At 40.0% G+C, this 18622-nt stretch overlaps 1 protein-coding gene and 2 pseudogenes across 1 annotated transcript; 1 reads left to right on the forward strand and 2 right to left on the reverse strand.

The window, feature by feature from the left end:
* Window positions 1–2887: 2887 nt before the first annotated feature.
* LOC118365309 (uncharacterized) lies at window positions 2888–6879 on the reverse strand (annotated as a pseudogene).
* Window positions 6880–6941: 62 nt separating this feature from the next.
* Window positions 6942–14525, forward strand: LOC118365326 (non-structural maintenance of chromosomes element 1 homolog). The gene is made up of 8 exons (XM_035747463.2): window positions 6942–7369; window positions 11514–11646; window positions 11861–11982; window positions 12078–12155; window positions 12273–12419; window positions 12509–12625; window positions 12997–13123; window positions 13308–14525. The coding sequence occupies exons 2-8, from the start codon at window positions 11529–11531 to the stop codon at window positions 13421–13423; spliced, it is 825 nt and encodes a 274-aa protein (XP_035603356.1). The 5' UTR covers window positions 6942–7369; window positions 11514–11528; the 3' UTR covers window positions 13424–14525.
* Window positions 14346–17055, reverse strand: LOC118365336 (lysine-specific demethylase 8-like; annotated as a pseudogene).
* Window positions 17056–18622: the final 1567 nt, after the last annotated feature.

Raw genomic sequence — 18622 nt, forward strand, 5'->3', positions numbered from 1 at the left:
TGGCCTTGTAATAATACAATTACTGTACAACTTATTTTCAGTGCCCATAGCATGCAGTAGAGTAGTTTTAAAAAATACATCTATATGCATTAACATTTATGGTATCCTTTTACTTCCATTTATTTTATTTTATATTTGACATGTTACACTTCAAAATATTGTCAGCCATGCATACTAAGAGCCTGTTAATGTTTTGGTTGCTTGTATCTGTTAAATTAAGCAAATTTCTATTTTCTAAATTTCTATTTTTAAAAAATGGTTATGAGTCCTCTGTGGCCACGAGAAGGTACAAACACAATCTGATTTTTAAACATTTGAACCAACAGGTGCGCTAACTTGTGCTTCTTCGGTTAGTGTCTCCCAAAGTGTTGGTAGACGTCACTGGGCAAGTGCAACACATTCATTTTTACTGGGAATTGAAGTTCTAGATTGCACATTCATTATCAGAGGTTATTGTGTGGGACAACAACATGCAATACATATTATGCTCAGCAGATGGTGCTAAAATACAACTGTAGGCATCAATTTAGATCAGAATGAAGGAAACATTAACCTTGATCATACAATAAAAAGCACTCTAATTAAACTCACATGTCAACTATTCCTTTCTAAGGACTGTCAGGTTGCACCTATACTGTTGCGGTTCTCATTTTCTTATATACAGGAAACGGATGTGTTAACTCAGTCCAAGCAGAGACATTTGCATCCTCATGATAATGCACTTCTCTTTTTTCCCACCATGGCAATAGATTGCGTATGCTGTTTTCGATTGCGAGTTATTTCTGATACTGCACGTTATATAACATGTGTGATACATACATTGGTGGAAAAAGTACTGAATTGTCATACTTGAGTAAAAGTAAAGATTCCTTAATATAAAATGACTCAAGTGAGTCACCCAGTAAAATCCTACTTGAGTAAAAGTAGAAAGTAATTTGGTTTTAAATATACTTAAGTATCAAAAGTAAATGCAATTTCTAAAATGTATTTAGGTATCAAAAATAAAAGTATAACCATTTCAAATTCCTTATATTATGCAAACCAGGCGGCACGATTTTCTTGTTTTTTAAATTTACGGTTAGCCAGGGGCACACTCTAACACTCAGACATAATTTATGAAATAAGCATTTGTGTTTAGTCCGCCAGATCAGGTGCAGTAGGGATGACCAGGGATTTTCTCTTTAAGCGCGTGAATTAGACAATGTTCCTGTCCTGCTAAGCATTCAAAATGTAATGAGTACTTTTGGGTGTCATGGAAAATGTATGGAGTAGAAAATACAATATTTTCTTTAGGAATGTAGTGGAGTAAAAGTTGACAAAAATATAAATAGTAAACTACAGATACCTCAAAAAACGACACAAATAGTACTTTAAAGTATTTTTACTTCAGTACTTTACACCACTGGGTACATGTTAAAGGTGATGCAGACTTTCAGCCTAAAATATTTTCCATTACAAATGCTCACCTTCAAATGCATCTTATGTCCAACATTTTATTACACTTGCAACAATTTAGAAAAAAAGCCAAAAAGAACCGGATAAAAGGGATTTCATTGTTAGTACTCCATAAAAGTGATGTATATTTTCTCCCTCTAAAAAGGACATTTTAACGTTGATCACTGGCAGGAAGATGTGACATCACTGCAGTTAATTTGTTTTCCAAGCAAGGTTCAAGAGCAGGGCCCATAAATCATAGAGGTGGATGACGACCTTAGAGAAGCACTGAACCAGTGAGGGCACCAGAGGTCCCGCAGTACTTCACAGGTAATTGAGTATTGATTGCATTATAATCAGAATCCTAAAGTGTTCATCCTTTGTGCTATTTTCTAGTCAATTGTGCAACTTGATGCTTTGCATACAAACATTAAGAGGAATGTGTGGTATAAGTCCTGTAATGTACCTTACCTATTGGAATCTACAAGCGCTCCCCTGGTATTTCTAACACTAACTGGACCGAAGCTTAACGTGCCTGCAACACAGAGAAGTACATAGGTATTTGAGCTATTAAATGGCAATGACAGAAGGTGGTGCCAATGACAGAATAACTCAATAAATTCACATTTTCAAGACAACCTTTGAGCTGCCTTTTAATCCTCAACAAAATTCAATTTTGCAATGAAGTCCGCGAAAATGAATTTCTATCACTTGCACTGCCTGTCCAAAGCATTCGAAGTATGACATAGCTGTGAATGCCACCATGTATTCCTGCATGCTTGCTCAATATAAGCATGACAAGTTGGCATAGCAGACTTGTGGCTCTGTGAAAATGGCCTTTCACCATCCCCTCAGGTGTCTCCACACTTCTATCTTGGCCTTTGTTCAAAAACAGCCTGTCACAAAATCGCCACAATACCATGAAAGAAATTAAGCTGAATGCCTCAGTCAATCCAATCGTATACTATTATTGATGGTTAAACTGTGGCAAACACCTCTCAATAGTCTGAATGATAAACCATCGCCATGTGTGTCACTAGTCAGGTAATCTTTATTCAAGCTTCACCAGTTAAGCGAAGAGCTTTGAAGGGGAAAAAGTGTTTATATTTTCTACAATAAACACTACAAACATGAACTACATCCTCAGAAAATAACTAATATTTTTTTTGTTGATTAACCTGATTCGCAACACATCTATGACATCAGAGGCTGGCTCTACTTTCTGGGCGTGTAATTTCCATGGAAGCTGCAATGTACTTGTTCCAAGGAACAGCGCAGAATAAGGAAGTAGGCCTACCACTTTTTTCATCAGAAATCCAACCTCAATGTTTGCATGTGGCTTGTACTGTTAACACTATTTAGCCTATCAAACATCAGATGCAATGAAACTGTCTGACTATTTTACTATTTTGGGAAGCCATTCGAAGAGAAGTCACTTTCAGAGGCTGGAGAATAGTTTGACGACCTTGATGTTTAATATAGATGTTATTGCTCAGTATTTCAACTGAAGTACACATCCTTATTTTTGTACATCCCAGATGATGAACAACATGCTTCAGACAAATGAGGCAAAGACAAGACATGTTATATCTCCTCAACAATTAACTGTTGCAGTTTCCCCACACACACATGTTAATTTACAGAAGCTGTACATCCAAACTGTGGAACTGTTCTGGACTTGAGGCTACAGCATTTTCATGGCAGAATGGTATTCAAACTGTTTTGTATACTATAGAAAAAAACATATATATGAGCTCAAGTCCCCAAAATAAAAGAAAGAATCGTAGAATCACACACAATGATAGGAGCTGTCATTGTCTATTTGCATGGCTTGGTCTGAACAGAAAGCAGTAAGAAAGGGATTTCCAGGTATCGGATATTGTCCTCCCTGTGAGTTGGACAGGACATTTAGAGGTATGTTCCTCATGGAGCTTTGAGGGATCTCAGTCTCCAAACACTTGTTCAGCAGTTTGTCTGAAACCCACTGATCTGGGCTATTTTGTCCCAGGCTCTGTAAAGTCTGATAATCGATGTCACTCGGGGGGAGGCAGCATCCAGGGTCAGGCAGGCCGTGGTAACATGGATTCACATCGTAAATCAGTGGCTCGCTACTGTCCACATCCTGGAAACCCCTAAGTGGCAGTGGCACATCCATGAAGGCATCAGTTCCTCTCTTATTGTCCTTACCGACCGCCTCACTGAAGCTCTGATATCCAGCAATGACACTGATAACATTGTGAGGTTCGGACACATTGCTGTCATTAGAGCCATCGATCAGACTGGTGTCCTCTGCTGACGTGGTAGTCTCTGAATCATCACTGGTGCCATCACACAGGTGATATGAAAATGGTTTGCAAGAGGGGTGCACAGTTAGTGGACAAGTTAAGGTCTTGTTGACCAGTACCAAGAAACAGCTGTGGATGGGCATTTTTCAACACTTCAGCCTCACCAGAATGGTAGGAGGAGTTACAAAAGAGCAGAGGCTGCTTAGGAAATGAGGATGTCTTGCATGTTGTTAACTCTTGAATGGAGTTGAGGGGCACTGAGGGGGAGTAGGTAATATTGTTGTAACAAGACGACCCACAAGAGCCTCCAGACTCACTCATAAAATGAAGAGGATTGTAGTCAGATGAACACACACCAATGTCTCTATTTGGCTCAGGGCAGTTCATTTGTGTGCCATCATCTGTCATAGGAGGGGCTAAGAGCAATGACTGAGGATTCTCGTCCAAAAGAACAAGGCTGGGAAAGACTTTGATCAGGGCCTCTTGAAGATGGCTAATGATCTGCACATTACTAGGTTCAGGGCTCATAGAACATGTGTGGGCATAACCCAGGGAAGATGATGAGTCAAGCGCTGAGCCACTACCTCTTCCACTGCTCCCATCTACTATTGAGGGGTTTGTCCTGTAGAGAAAAGACAAGCGGGTAACTTACAGTGAATTAAAGCTTATTTCCATTGCAAGGACTAGATTGCCCACACGAATAGGACTGAACCCGAAGACACCTTTTCATTTTTCTATGTTTATAGTGCATCTATATGCTCACCATGTTTTTCCTTCAGTGTCCATTTTTGAAGAATCACATAGATGGAGGACAAAGGTATTTTGGGAGGAGACAATACCTGTGGTGGAGAACAAACATCACTAAATGCAAATACACAAATGGAAGGAATTACAGTATGAAAGTAATGAAGGCTTACAGTTTATTTAAACATAGACTATTTAAGCAATAAGTCTTAAGAAATAAATAAATAGCCAAGGTTTAATAAATAAATAAACGGCCAATATACCACGGCTAAGGGCTGTTCTTCTGCAGAACGCAACGCAGAGTACCTGGACAAAGCCCTTAGCTGTGGTATATTGGCCATATAGCACAAACCGCTGAGGTGCTTTATTGCTATTCTAGACTAGTTACGAATGTAACTATTCTAAAATGGTTTTTTAAAAATGTGTCATATCCATGGTATACGGTCTGATATTCTATGGCTTTCAGACAATCAGCATTCAGGGCTCAAACCACCCAGTTTATAATTGGAGATAGAGCCTCACCTTAGGCACTCCTGGAACCATATACAAAAGGTCTGGGTTTGAACATTTAGGAATATTATCCCACCACTTGGTTTTGAGTCTGCAGAGGGGGGAAATAGAACGATTTGAAAGCCTATAGGGTCACTATGAAGCTGTATGATAAAAAAATGTTTGTGGAAACAGACATACTGTCACCTACAGACGTGTCAGGACAACTTACCTAACACTGCACCAAAATAAAGCACTTGTGATGATGATAACAGCAATGCAACTGAAAACAATGACAATCTGGAGTACTTTCCGAGATGATTCAGCTGTGGAGCAGAGAAGAATATACAATGAGCTACAAGGTGAAAGTGAAATTATGGTTTGAAAACCCATGGATGATAAATCTAATTTAGTCACTTACGGCTGGTGAATTCCAACTCTTCACTCCAGTCACTGAAACGGCCGTTCCTGTCAGTATAAGTTCTGACCTTCAGAGCATAAATGGTGTTTGACTCCAAGTCTCTGCCAAGTAATTCATGGGAAGTTGGTGAGTCATTTTTGGACACCTGTCGGAACAAAGGAAAGGGCCAGAGGGAATGTTGTCATTGTGATGTGACAGCGAACGGGGGAATGCTGTATATCACCCTCCTTTACCTCATCTGTTTCTCCTTTCTTTCTGTAGCTCAATTCGGCAATCAAGTCCTTAGAAAACGGTGCATCATCAGGGTAGTTTGTCTTCCATTTGACCAGGAAATTCCCATTTTCTGTTGGTTTCACCTTTTGGACGGTGGGGGTTTTGGGTTTTACTGTATAGGACAATGACATGGATGGTTTGACATATCAATCAATTAAATAATGGTTTCATTTCATGCAATATTCTTTAGAACAGTAATTCATTTTCAAATAGCAATCTGCATATGTAGATGCAACTCACTGCTGCATTTGATACAGAGGATTTGGGAATTTAGACGCTTCCCAGAATTCCAAAGTGTTGCATTAAACTCCTCCACAATAACAAGGACCATTGGATCAATAGAGCATCCACATTTGAATACATCATTGGACCTCTCCTTTTCCTTGAAAGTACAATCATTCTGGCCTCTGGGAAATAAGTTGAATATTAATGCAGATTTGAAATGAAATAGGACTTCTTGGTGAGAATAACATCGACAATAGAAAAACTTACACAATCATAAACGTACATATTTTGCGAGCCCAATAATTTCAATGTCATGTTGTATTCAGCGCACTTAGACTTGTCAGTTGTAAAATGACAAACCATACTTTTTTCATAATCGTTGAAGCATTGAAGATTTCCGTCACTAATTGCTACAAGTAATTAACAAACAAAAAAGCTTGTCAAATGTTAACCACAATCAGGCAAAAATACTGTGGTTAAATCTACTTACATGATTATAGGCTATATACAAAAGACTGCTTACCATCATCAGCTATCAAAGTCCCAAAGTTTGTGAATATAATAATCAATAGAAACATTGTTGCTGTATAATTAGAGTAATAGAGTAAACCACACAGTATAATTAAATCTGAAATCAGAAAGAGAAAATGTTTCATATTAGTGTTTAAATTCCTGCACATTAAAATAGGATACATGTAGGCTAAATGTGAAGAAGTGACTATTTAATTCAGTAATATGGTTTTTGTGGGTCTGCAGTTGTTGCTTTTGTTAATAGACCCAACTTTCCCACTAGATTCCCTTGATTACATAGAGATATAGCAAATCGAAAGTCACTCACCCACACAATGATATATTATAATTTTGAGGAAGTACTCATTCCTTTAAAATAACAAAGAAAAAACAATGAATATATTATACAGTATATAGTCTTCATACGATCTACAGTGGTAACAATCATTTGTCACTTTACACAAATAGAAAGAGCTGCTGTTTTGACAACGACGAATTGCTTACTGGAAATTACAAATCCAATAGGACACACCTTTCATGGGAAGTTCGCCCCCCTTCCTTGTATGACCATGTCGCACGCACGTACGCTTTATTTTTGTTTTATGATTGATTACTAACTTCGAATTCCATCAATGACATGTTAATAATATTGCAATCTTTTTGCAAATTGATCTATTGCCGGGAAGTCCGGTTTCAGATAAAGACATGGAAAACCGAGCCACATAGTAGTCTCCAATCTAAACCATAGCTACTGTACTATGTTTGCCTTTTTGCTTGAGACGCTTTTGGTCTACCAGTCCGCTTGGGGGCGGTAGCACCTTGGCTTCAAGATGGTTTTCCAGAAACACCGTAAACTTAACTACACAGGAAGAGGTAGATCCGTGCATATCTCACGTACAAACCGCGTAAACAAATGCTAGCAAGCTAACTTTTGACAGAAGTAAAAGGAACCATCATTAACAAAACAGAGCAACGACTGACTTGCCTGGTGAGTGGGGATGCTGTTGTTTGAAGTTTAATATATGTCTTGTATTATATATATATATTGTTTTTGCTATACGCTGTGCTGGTCTATTTTGTCCGGAACATTTGCTGACATGTTGTTACTGTTGGTTGCCTAACAATAACTGACTAGCCAAATCAAAGTGTATTTGTCGCGTTGCCTTACACAGCCTTATTCTAAAATGGATTAAATAAATACAAATCCTCAGCAATCGACATACAATACGTCATAATGACGAATCAAAAACAGGTTTTTAGAAATTTGAGCAAATGTATAAAAAAATAATAATAATATTCAGACCCTTTGCTATGAGATGTGAAATTGAGCATTGGTGCATCCTGTTTCCTTTGATCATCCTTGATGGGTGCAGGATCGCTGCCTGCACCCGCATGCCCGACTAGCATCACCACCCTGGATGGTTCCAACCTTGAATATGTGGACATCTATAAGTACCTAGGTGTCTGGCTAGACTGCAAACTCTCCTTCCAGACTCACATCAAACATCTCCAATCAAAAATCAAATCCAGAGTCGGCTTTCTATTCCGCAACAAAGCCTCCTTCACTCACGCTGCCAAGCTTACCCTAGTAAAACTGACTATCCTACCGATCCTCGACTTCGGCGATGTCATCTACAAAATGGCTTCCAACACTCTATTCAGCAAACTGGATGCAGTCTACCACAGTGCCATCCGTTTTGTCACTAAAGCACCTTATATCACCCACCACTGCGACTTGTATGCTCTAGTCGGCTGGCCCTCACTACATATTCGTCGCCAGACCCACTGGCTCCAGGTCATCTACAAGTCCATGCTAGGTAAAGCTCCGCCTTATCTCAGTTCACTGGTCACGATGGCAACACCCATCCGTAGCACGCGCTCCAGCAGGTGTATCTCACTGATCATGCCTAAAGCCAACACCTCATTTGGCCGCCTTTCGTTCCAGTACTCTGCTGCCTGTGACTGGAACGAATTGCAAAAATCGCTGAAGTTGGAGACTTTTATCTCCCTCTCCAACTTCAAACATCAGCTATCCGAGCAGCTAACCGATCGCTGCAGCTGTACATAGTCTATAGGTAAATAGCTCACCCTTTTTCACCTACCTCATTCCCATACTGTTTTTATACTGTTTTTATTTATTTACTTTTCTGCTCTTTTGCACACCAATATCTCTACCTGTACATGCCCATCTGATCATTTATCACTCCAGTGTTAATCTGCAAAATTGTATTATTCGCCTACCTCCTCATGCCTTTTGCACACATTGTATATAGACTGCCCATTTTTTTCTACTGTGTTATTGACTTGCTAATTGTTTACTCCATGTGTAACTCTGTGTTGTCTGTTCACACTGCTATGCTTTATCTTGGCCAGGTCGCAGTTGCAAATGAGAACTTGTTCTCAACTAGCCTACCTGGTTAAATAAAGGTGAAATAAAAAAAAAAAAAAAATGTTTCTGAGCAATCGGGGGAGAAGGGCCTTGGTCAGGGAGGTGACCAAGAAACCGACGGCCACTCTGAGAGAGCGCTAGAGTTCCTCTGTGGAGATGGGAGAACCTTCAAGAAGTACAACCATCTCTGCAGCCCTTCACCAATCAGGCCTTATGGTACGGTACGGTGGCCAGATGGAAGCCACTCCTCAGTAAAAGGCACACCACAGCCTGCTTAGAGTTTGCTAAAAGGCACCTAAAGACACTCAGACCATGAGAAACAAGATTCCCTGGGCTGATGAAACCAAGATTGAACTCTTTGGCCTGAATGCCAAGCATCACACATGTTGTATTCGGCGCATGTGACAAATACATTTACATTACATTACATTTAAGTCATTTAGCAGACACTCTTATCCAGAGCGACTTACAAATTGGTGCATACACCTTATGACATCCAGTGGAACAGCCAATAAATTAGCAAAAATGTCTAAACCTGTTTTTTGCTTTGTCATTATGGGGGACTATTTAATCTATTTTGTAATAAGGCTGTAACCTAACAAAGTGGACATTGATAACCATCTAGATGTCACCTTGATACATACATAGTCTACTACTCAATAGGAAGGGCATGAACGGCAACAACCCCGGGACACAGTGCCCTTCGCTCCTGCGTAACAAGCACTACTGTCCGGCAACGGCATGGGAAGTAGCTACCTAGTAGCCAATATCAGGGTGATAGTCACAGTAAGTACACACATATAACCCATGTAGCAACAGTACACCCATCATCAATAATAAAATAAACTGTCTTCAGTTTAACTGAATGTAAAATTATTTGTTTAAAACAGTGAAATCCGACTCACAACTCATCCTCTGGCTTCAAAACAAAAGTCCAAACTCTCACGGTACTGTAGCTCAAATGTACGGTAGTGGCGTAGTACGAAACAAAAAATAAATAAACGACACTGCTCAATTAAAACTGTCTGACAACAGAGTTTCTAAACCATACTCTTATGTCTTTGGTGTAACCTATAGCAGAGTGCTTTCCACACACCCACTCCTTTCATTTCGACACACCCACTCTCCCATACTCCGGTCACCATATTGCGTTCCAGCTACCTCCTTCTCGCAACGTTTGATGTGTTTGTGAGTATCGGGGTGTGTGTGTGTGAGATCTATATACACAAAAACTGAGTGTACAGAACAATAGGAACACCTGCTCTTTCCATTACATAGACTGGCCAGGTGAATCCAGGTGGAGGCTATGATCCCTTGTTAAATGTGTTCCTAATATTTTGTACAGCCAGTGTGAGTACAGGAGTCTGCGTGTATATGAGGTGTTTGTGTGAGTTGCATTGTCTATTACTACCGGAGAGCTACACACAAACCCTGAGCGAGCTAGCTAACATTATTGTTTGACAGCTAGAGATAACTATATTGAACAAAAATATAAATATTTGACTGAATTACACTTCATATAAGGAAATCAGTCAATTGAAATATATTCATTCGGCCCTAATCTATTGGATTTCACATGACTGGGAATAGACGTGCATCTTTTGGCGTGGATCAGAAAACCGGTCAGTATCTGGTGTGACCACCATTTGCCTCATGCAGTGTGACACATCATCTTCACATAAAGTTAATCAGGCTGTTGATTGTGGAATGTTGTCCCACTCTTCAATGGCTGTGCGAAGTTGTTGGATATTGGCGGGAACTGGAACACGCTGTTGTAGATGTCGATCCTGAGCATCCCAAACATGCTCAACAGGTGACATGTCTGGTGAGTATGCAGGCCATGGATGAACTGGGACATTTCCAGCTTCCAGAAATACAGATTCTTGCGACATGGGGCTGTGCGTTATCACGATGAAACACGAGGCAATGGATGAATGACATGACAATGGTCCTCAGGATCTCATCACTGTATCTCTGTGCATTCAAATTGCCATTGATAAAAATGCAATTGTGTTTGTTGTCAGTAGCTTATGCCTGTGCATACCATAACCCACAATGGAGCACTCTGTTCATAACGTTGACAGCTCGCCCACACGATGCCGTACACGTGGTCTGCAGTTGTAAGGCCGGTTGGCCGTAATGCCAAATTCTCTAAAACGATGTTGGAAGTGACTTATGGTACACAAATTAACATTTACATTCTTTGGCAAAAGCTCAGGTGGACATTCCGGCAGTCAGGATCCCAATTGCACTCTCCCTCAGAACTTGAGACATCTGTGGCATTGTGTTGTGACAAACGACATATTTTAGAACGGTATATTATTGTCCCCAGCACAAGGTGCACCTGTGTAATGATCATGCTGTTTAATCTGCTTCTTGATGTCACACTTGTCAGTTGGATTGTCTTGGCAAAGGAGAAATGCTCACTAACAGGGATGTGAACAAGTTTCGGCACAACATTTGAGAGAAATAAGCTTTGTGCGTATGGAACATTTCTGGGATATTTTATTTCAGCTCATGAAACATGGGACCAACACTGCATGTTGCGTTTATATTTTTGTTCAGTGTAGCTAACCACTTTCCTCTGTGAGCTAACATCAGCCTGTAATGCAAAGAGGCAAATTGGCTTGTCTGTGTGTGCCCAAGCACTAGCAATTATTGGTCAACCACATTGTGTGGGGTCCAATGGAATCTCACACCCTCAAGTACTGCTTATCCAAAATCGTTGTTGAATGTTTTCTAGGGCTTTCCTTGCACCATGTCTCGACCACTGGGAGAAAGCCATAAAAGGTTCCTGCAAACCATGATGGTCAATGGGATCATTGATGGTGCCAAGGCAAGGGCTCTCCACCGGCATTGCTGTGAGACACACGGTGGTAAGAACAGCATAGCTGCGTACTATTTTTGCCCCCAGTCCTCTACTGTTAATTTTCTGTTGACTCAAAAACTCAAAGGTCCAGTTTTCTAGACACAATAGAGATTCTATATTGTAAGTACCTTTAAGTCCAGGAATAGGCTTAATCTAGGTCTGAGAAACTGGCCAAAAATGTTTTTGTTGAGGGCCATTCACATGTACCCCTTTTTATACAGCACACTATGCTCATGATAAACTCGACGAATTCATTGAGGTTATCAATGCCCAGCTGCAGCCCATGTTCATGCAGATCAGAAAAGGGATGTCTGAGGAGGATGGTCTTCAGTACCATGCTTTGGTCAGTGACACTAATCAAATTCATTCACAAAGCTCTTTTACTACTACCATCATGAACTGCTCTTATTTTCCCTGTTGACATCTTCTCCTGTCCAGGTGAACATGGCTGAAACTGATGTGACCAGGATGTCAACTGATTATGCAGACAACGAGTTGGAATTATTTCGAAAAACAGTGAGTATGCTGTTTTTAGTCAATTGTAAATGACTGACAATAAGACTTAAGAATTAAATAAAATTTGAATATCTCTGTAATAACTGGCATGTTCTTATTTTTGTATCTGTTTTTTAGATGGACCTAATTGTGGACTCTGACAATGGAACCGCCTCTTCCACGGACATTCTTAACTGTGCCGACAGCCTCCAGACAAAGAAGCTAAAGAAAAGAGAAACGGAACATGTACTGAACAGGCTTGTTCAGGATAAGTGGCTGAATGAGGTGCTGTCTCTGAAGACACATTCTATGCATGCAGTTATTGCTTCTTGAGCCACTGATTGATTTGCAATCTGTGTTTGTCTTTTCTTCAGAAAAATGGAGACTACTCTCTCTCCACTCGCTGTATAATGGAGATGGAGCAATATATTCGGATGTTGTATCAAGACCAGGTCAAGGTCTGCCATATCTGTCACAATGTGGCCTTGCAGGTAAAGTGATACAACTTCAATTTAAATTACAGTAAATAAGTTGCATCTAATGTATTCCTCCTGCTAGCTAAATTGGACCCCATGTCAAATCCAAATTGGTGTAACATCTGCTTTTTTGTCAGATTCCCAAACTCACTTTTCTCAGTCCTCTGCTCTCTGTTCAAACTTGCTAGAAGGTAGAATGTTTAATGTTGCATGTCTAATGTCTAATGTTTTGTTGGATATGCTTCTCATGAATGGTGTAGTTGCTACTCAAAATATGTTGCCTGAATTTAAATGGGATTGACACCACTGATATAGCCTGGCTTTCTAGGCATTGCAATTGGTTTCATGCTTCATTTTTGTAATAATCTGGTCTTTTTACCTCTCAGTGCCAGATGTGTGAAAATCCTACATGTGGCATCAAAATCCACACCCCTTGTGTCGCCAGATACTTCAAAGGAAGGACTGATCCACGATGCCCTGCCTGTGAGGACTTCTGGCCACATGAGATCCCAGGTAATAATGTTGCGCTGATCAAAGAATTGCAACACAAGTGGTACCATGATAGTCTATACAATCTACCATAGTTTGTATAATGGTCTGTGTATACATATAATTTTCATCTGTTTCGACTCAGACGAAGAAAAAACATATTTACCTATCTAGTCATTCATATCATTTCATTTTCCCTTCTCTATAGATGTGTATAGACCTCCGTCCTCTCAGAGCGAGACTCAGTCAGCAGCCAAAGAGAACACGGCCCCCACCCCCACTCCTCGGTCTACAGCTCAGACCCGGAGGACCAGGAGGTCATAACCTCATGGATGTATGTATAGCTGTCAGAACTTTCAGTGCAATGTCTCCCGTGAGCTCCACTCTTAACTTGATTATCTCAATTTTATTAAGTTACTTTCGAGGGGAGCAATTCTGGGAAGTGTGGCAACTACTTCAATCATTCTTCCAGGCAGTTTAAATGGAAAGCTGTGTGTACATAATTTGTGCCTGTGGTTCATTAGGATGTTAAATTAGAATAGTATTGCCTTATTTGAATACATTATGGACATTACCTCATCTTTGAGTATCTGCAGGAATAATTTGGGAACAATTAAATATGCTAATTTGAAAAAGCATACTCTATCAAATTAAATGGGTAACAACTCCATATTTTATATGCAGTAGGAAATGAGCATACACTAACTGCTCCTTCATTTAATTTAGTAATGAGTAGAAGCAAGTGCCAATCATGCAGGAAGCTTGTCATTCAATGTGTGCCATAATCACAGTCAAGTGTTGATAGATTGAACACAACTGGCTTTCCTTTGTCTTGGATATGAGGTGGGATACTTTTAATTATGTAAAATAGCCATAGTGATAGGCTATTTTCCTCTACTAATTGAGTTCAGCAAATTTCCCATAGTTCACAACGGTGATTCATGTTGAAGAATTATGTAAATTGAGACTTATTTCCTTTTTGAATTACCATTGTCACTTAACCATGAATTTGTTTATAGAATAAGGTGTTTTTAAAGCCATTTGGTGGTTGAGGCTGAGAGGGCTGAAGCAATGAAAGGACAGACATGTTTATGATTGTTTAAGAAGAAAATAACATTCAGACCTAAGTCACAACATAACGTGAGCACAGGACTTTCATTTTACAAGACCACTGCAATAAGCAACATTGACTAAAAACAACCTGAATCTGGATCCCTCATCGTGGATCATGACCACCAGAAGCTCACAGAAAAGCTGAGCTCCAAAGAACGCACGTAATGCCAGTGCTTGACTGGGATGAACAAGACCTCCCCAGGCTGCAACACACACTCTAGGTAGGGAGCCTTCACAAACTCTGGGAATCGCACCACGTCTGGACTTTCCACCTCCACCTGCATTAAAGAAAGCTTTGTGTTTAAATGGCAAACACTTGACTAATTTCTCCCATTCAAAGTGTGCAGCACTAACAGTTTAGGTAGATCATTTATATGCTAGATTGTTTAAGATCATAGACCTGGTGCATGGAGAGATTTCAAATAGAATTTTAACCTGACTAGTGTTGTGTAGGAGCTGCAATTGGTGAGGGTAGGGTTTATCGGTGTCGGGAATACCGTCGAATGTACTTTCTCCCAACCACTTCTTACAAAATAGGGGACCATGCAGTCACCAAATTATGATTGCCAAAATACAGGATCACATATCTCTGGCAGGGTCCAAATTGCTTTGAGTCTGATCCTACTTGCTGGATGTGTTAGACTCACCTGATCCAGGAAGTTGTGTTGAGGATCTTGATGAAGGGGGGGGGGACACTACCTCCTGGCCCAAACCAAGCATTGATTGTGATGTCATCTTCATCACCCAGACAACAGTAGTCAGGGATACGGATGTCATTTTTAAGCTCGGCGACCTTGGAGAAGAGTACATTGAACAAAAGTGTTTTTGTAACTGAAAAACATGTATGCTTTAAATGTCATTTGTACAATACAAAAATGGAGGCAAGCAATTATAGAAGCCGCTATCCTACATTTCCAGTAAAATATACATTTGTTGTATTTTAGTCTTATAGTGAACAAAAATAACCGCAACAATTTCAACGATTTTACTAAGTTACAGATCATATAAGGAAGGAAATCAGTCAATTGAAAAATTCATTAGGCCCTAATCTATGGATTTCACATGACTGGCAGGGGCGCAAGGCCCAGCTAACCAGTTTTTCCCACTAAAGGGCTTTATTCCAGACAAACACTCTTCAGTTTCATCAGCTGTCCTGGTGGCCGGTATCACAGTCTAAAACGACGTTGGAGGCGGCTAATGGTACAGAAATTAACATTAAATTATCTGGCGACAGCTCTAGTGGACATACCCGCATTCAGCATGCCAATTGCATGTTTCCTCAAAACTTGAGACATCGGCGGCATTGTGTTGTGTGACAAACCTGCACATTTTAGAGTGACCCTTTGTCCCCAGCACAAGGTGCACCTGTGTAATGATTATGCTGTTTAATAAGCTTCTTGATATGCCACATCTGTCAAGTGGATGGATTATATTGGCAAAGTATAACTAATAATTAAGAGGGATATAAACAAATTGCTGCACAACATTAGAGAGAAATATGTTCTTTGTGCATGTGAAACATTTTTGGGATATTGTATTTCAGCTCATGAAACCATTGCTTTACATGTTGTGTTTATATTTTTGTTCAGTATATATCAACACTGAAATCCTCACCCAAATGTGTTATGTAAAAAAACAGGAAAGGGCAATGACCAACCTGATCAAATAGCTGGTGCTGAGCAAGATTTCCCAAACTTGATGCGTCCTAATGTGAGAGAGAGCGGGAATAGGCATTGAGTGAAAAGCATATATCATTGGCTTATTCTTGGGGTAATATTTTTCATGAGGAAGTACTTACTTTCACAACAATATAGCGATCGATGAATTCATTGACCGTAAGGAGCGTCTGTGACCATTCCTCATCAGTATATCTTGAACCCACTTCAACAGGTTCAGTCTGACAACCAGCAACAGTTTGCAAGTATTCTATTCTTTGCAAAGGGAAAAAACAAAATCAACAGAGGTGTCTAGGGGACTATGAGAAGATAAGGGCAAGGGACTAGAGAAGGACACAAAATAAAGAAAAAGGTACCTCCAAGGGTGATTTTTGAAGGCTGGCCAGTGATCTATGATACCCTCTAATATGACTGGCTTTTGGGGATCCAAGTAATCTTTCTTGAAGCTCTTCAATGATGGAGAGTGTATCCTTGGTATTGTCAGAACCTGCTTGACCACTGACACAGTCAACTTTCAGAATTTAACATAGCATAAAATAACACACAGTTTGACTTGAAGAACAAGCAATATGTAAAGCTAAATCAAATAGCCTAGTAGCCTTTAAGAAAATTATGAGAAAGAACAAAAGGGATATGACACAGGCTCACATTGACTGGTTAGAAAGCAACAGGCCACAACATACACAGTATAAGATATGAAATCCACCTTGGCACTAACTCCTTCACTGGGATTCTACTCATTGGAGTCCCTCTTCCGGATATCATTTTGCAGGATCCTTACAAAGGTTTGTAAAATATTGTCCATGATGGCTGCCCCCATGAGCAGGCCCAAGTCACATGTCTGTATGGCCTCTTGCACTGTAGCTGATGAGGCATCATCACGGCATAGGGCAGCTACTTTGAACAGGCAGCCATATGAATACAAACACCTCCACTCCTTGTCCACATCACGCCATGTTCCTGTGTTGAGCTTCTCCCAGGAAAAGGCCAAGATGATCTGAGCGTTTTGCCTCCATCGACTGCTCCCGGTGTACAGCTGCTGCCTGCAACGTTTCAGCACACCCACCAACCACACTGGGCTCAACTTTTTCACTGAAGTCAAGTGGAAAATCTGCCTCCGTCACAGACAAAGCAGCAGAGATAGCTGACCACAGTTCTGCCATAGACTAGTGCTGTGGAAAGAGACAATTTTTAGACCCAATCAAAATGGTACAGTGCACAATCCATCTGGTCTGAAAACCACTAATGTTATAACCATACACTTAGCTAGCTGGGGGCTGTCTACCTGCAAAACCTTTTCCACCTGTTAACTCTAACGAATACACAAGACTTCTATTAAAACCACAATTTTCCATATAATTCCTCACGTGTGATATGTCAGTGAATTAAATTTGAAAGACAGAGGTTCAGGGAGCGAGTGCGGTAAGAGCAAGAAACAAAGACCCCTATCCCCAAATATTGTTAGAGTGGATCAGATATCTAATGAAATACTGTATGGCTCTTCCACAAGCACACGTATAATCACTGGGCACATGTTCTCTTTAATACCCCGACAATAAGATTATAACATGTGGACAAATAAATGGTAAACACATAATGCCCAAAACACTTGTAGTTACCGTTATCGACATATGTAGATGCTGGTGTTGCAAAAAAATACTTCCGTGTAGAAAACGAATACATTATTTATGTTCCTTGTCGACGTGATGATAGGGTTCCATCATGCAAACAGTAACATCACATTATTTTGCACGAAGCACATTTTTCGTTAAAAAAAACAACAACGAAATACATCTATCCTGCCAGCTCCCCTTGCTCCAGTCTGAAGAGTGGACAGTTTGATCTAGCCTCCAGCTGTGCTGACGTCTAGCGCCAGGAGCGGCTTGTGACATAGTAGCCCTGCAGCCGCCAAATGGCGCTGTTATTCTTTATATATTTTGTTATTTGCTATTGGCTAACCTAATTTAGCAGGTTTAGAAAATATCTAAAAAGACGCCTGACCGTCTTCGTTCGTTTTTACGGGGAAACTAAATTTAGGTTGAAAATACTGTAATTTGCCCTAGATTCTCCATCACGATAGAACAATGTTTAGTTATAATTATAAACTGCGTGGTTCGAGCCCTGAATGCTGAGTGGCTGACAACTGTGGTATATCAGACGGTATACCACGGGTATGAAAAAACATGTATTTTTTACTGCTCTAATTACGTTGGTAACCAGTTTATAATAGCGATAAGGCACCTCCGGGTTTTGACTGTGCGGGTTGAATAAAGAGAAAACAATGCATACATTTTTTTATCATTCTTGTGCAATTCATGTCTAGGGCTTTCATTTTTTTCTCCTTTATTTTTTATCTGGCATTAGTGCTTAAGCTCAAGTTTTAGGGCGTAACTGTTGGCAATCGCCAAATGCACAGTAATTGCCAAATGCTTTTGGGAACTTGGGCACAAATAGTTAACGTCCATCCAATGATGCAAAAAGGAAAATGTCAGAGTTTAATTCAATAAGAGAAATGCTACAAAATGGAGAGTTGAAAATAAAGATACGGGCGTGCCAGAACAATGGTATATGTGATGACTGTAAGGCACTATACAAATTCAACAGTCACAAGCAACCTTGTCTCAGATTATTTCGTATCATTCTATACGTAAATCTGACATTCTCCAATTAGTATGACATGTTACATTTCTTATTGTATGTATTAATTTGTGGATGTCATCCATTTCATTTGATA

The sequence above is a fragment of the Oncorhynchus keta genome, chromosome 32, assembly GCF_023373465.1.
Source record: "Oncorhynchus keta strain PuntledgeMale-10-30-2019 chromosome 32, Oket_V2, whole genome shotgun sequence".
In the NCBI taxonomy this organism is placed as follows: Eukaryota; Metazoa; Chordata; class Actinopteri; order Salmoniformes; family Salmonidae; genus Oncorhynchus; species Oncorhynchus keta.

Bases quoted from the DNA above. Each gene is read 5' to 3' on its own strand.
- LOC118365326 (XM_035747463.2), top strand. From the start codon at position 11,529: ATGTCTCGACCACTGGGAGAAAGCCATAAAAGGTTCCTGCAAACCATG. The intron at 11,647-11,860 runs GTAAGAACAGCA...CTTTTTATACAG, and splicing joins TTGCTGTGAGACACACGGTG to CACACTATGCTCATGATAAA. The intron at 12,156-12,272 runs GTGAGTATGCTG...TCTGTTTTTTAG, and splicing joins TGGAATTATTTCGAAAAACA to ATGGACCTAATTGTGGACTC.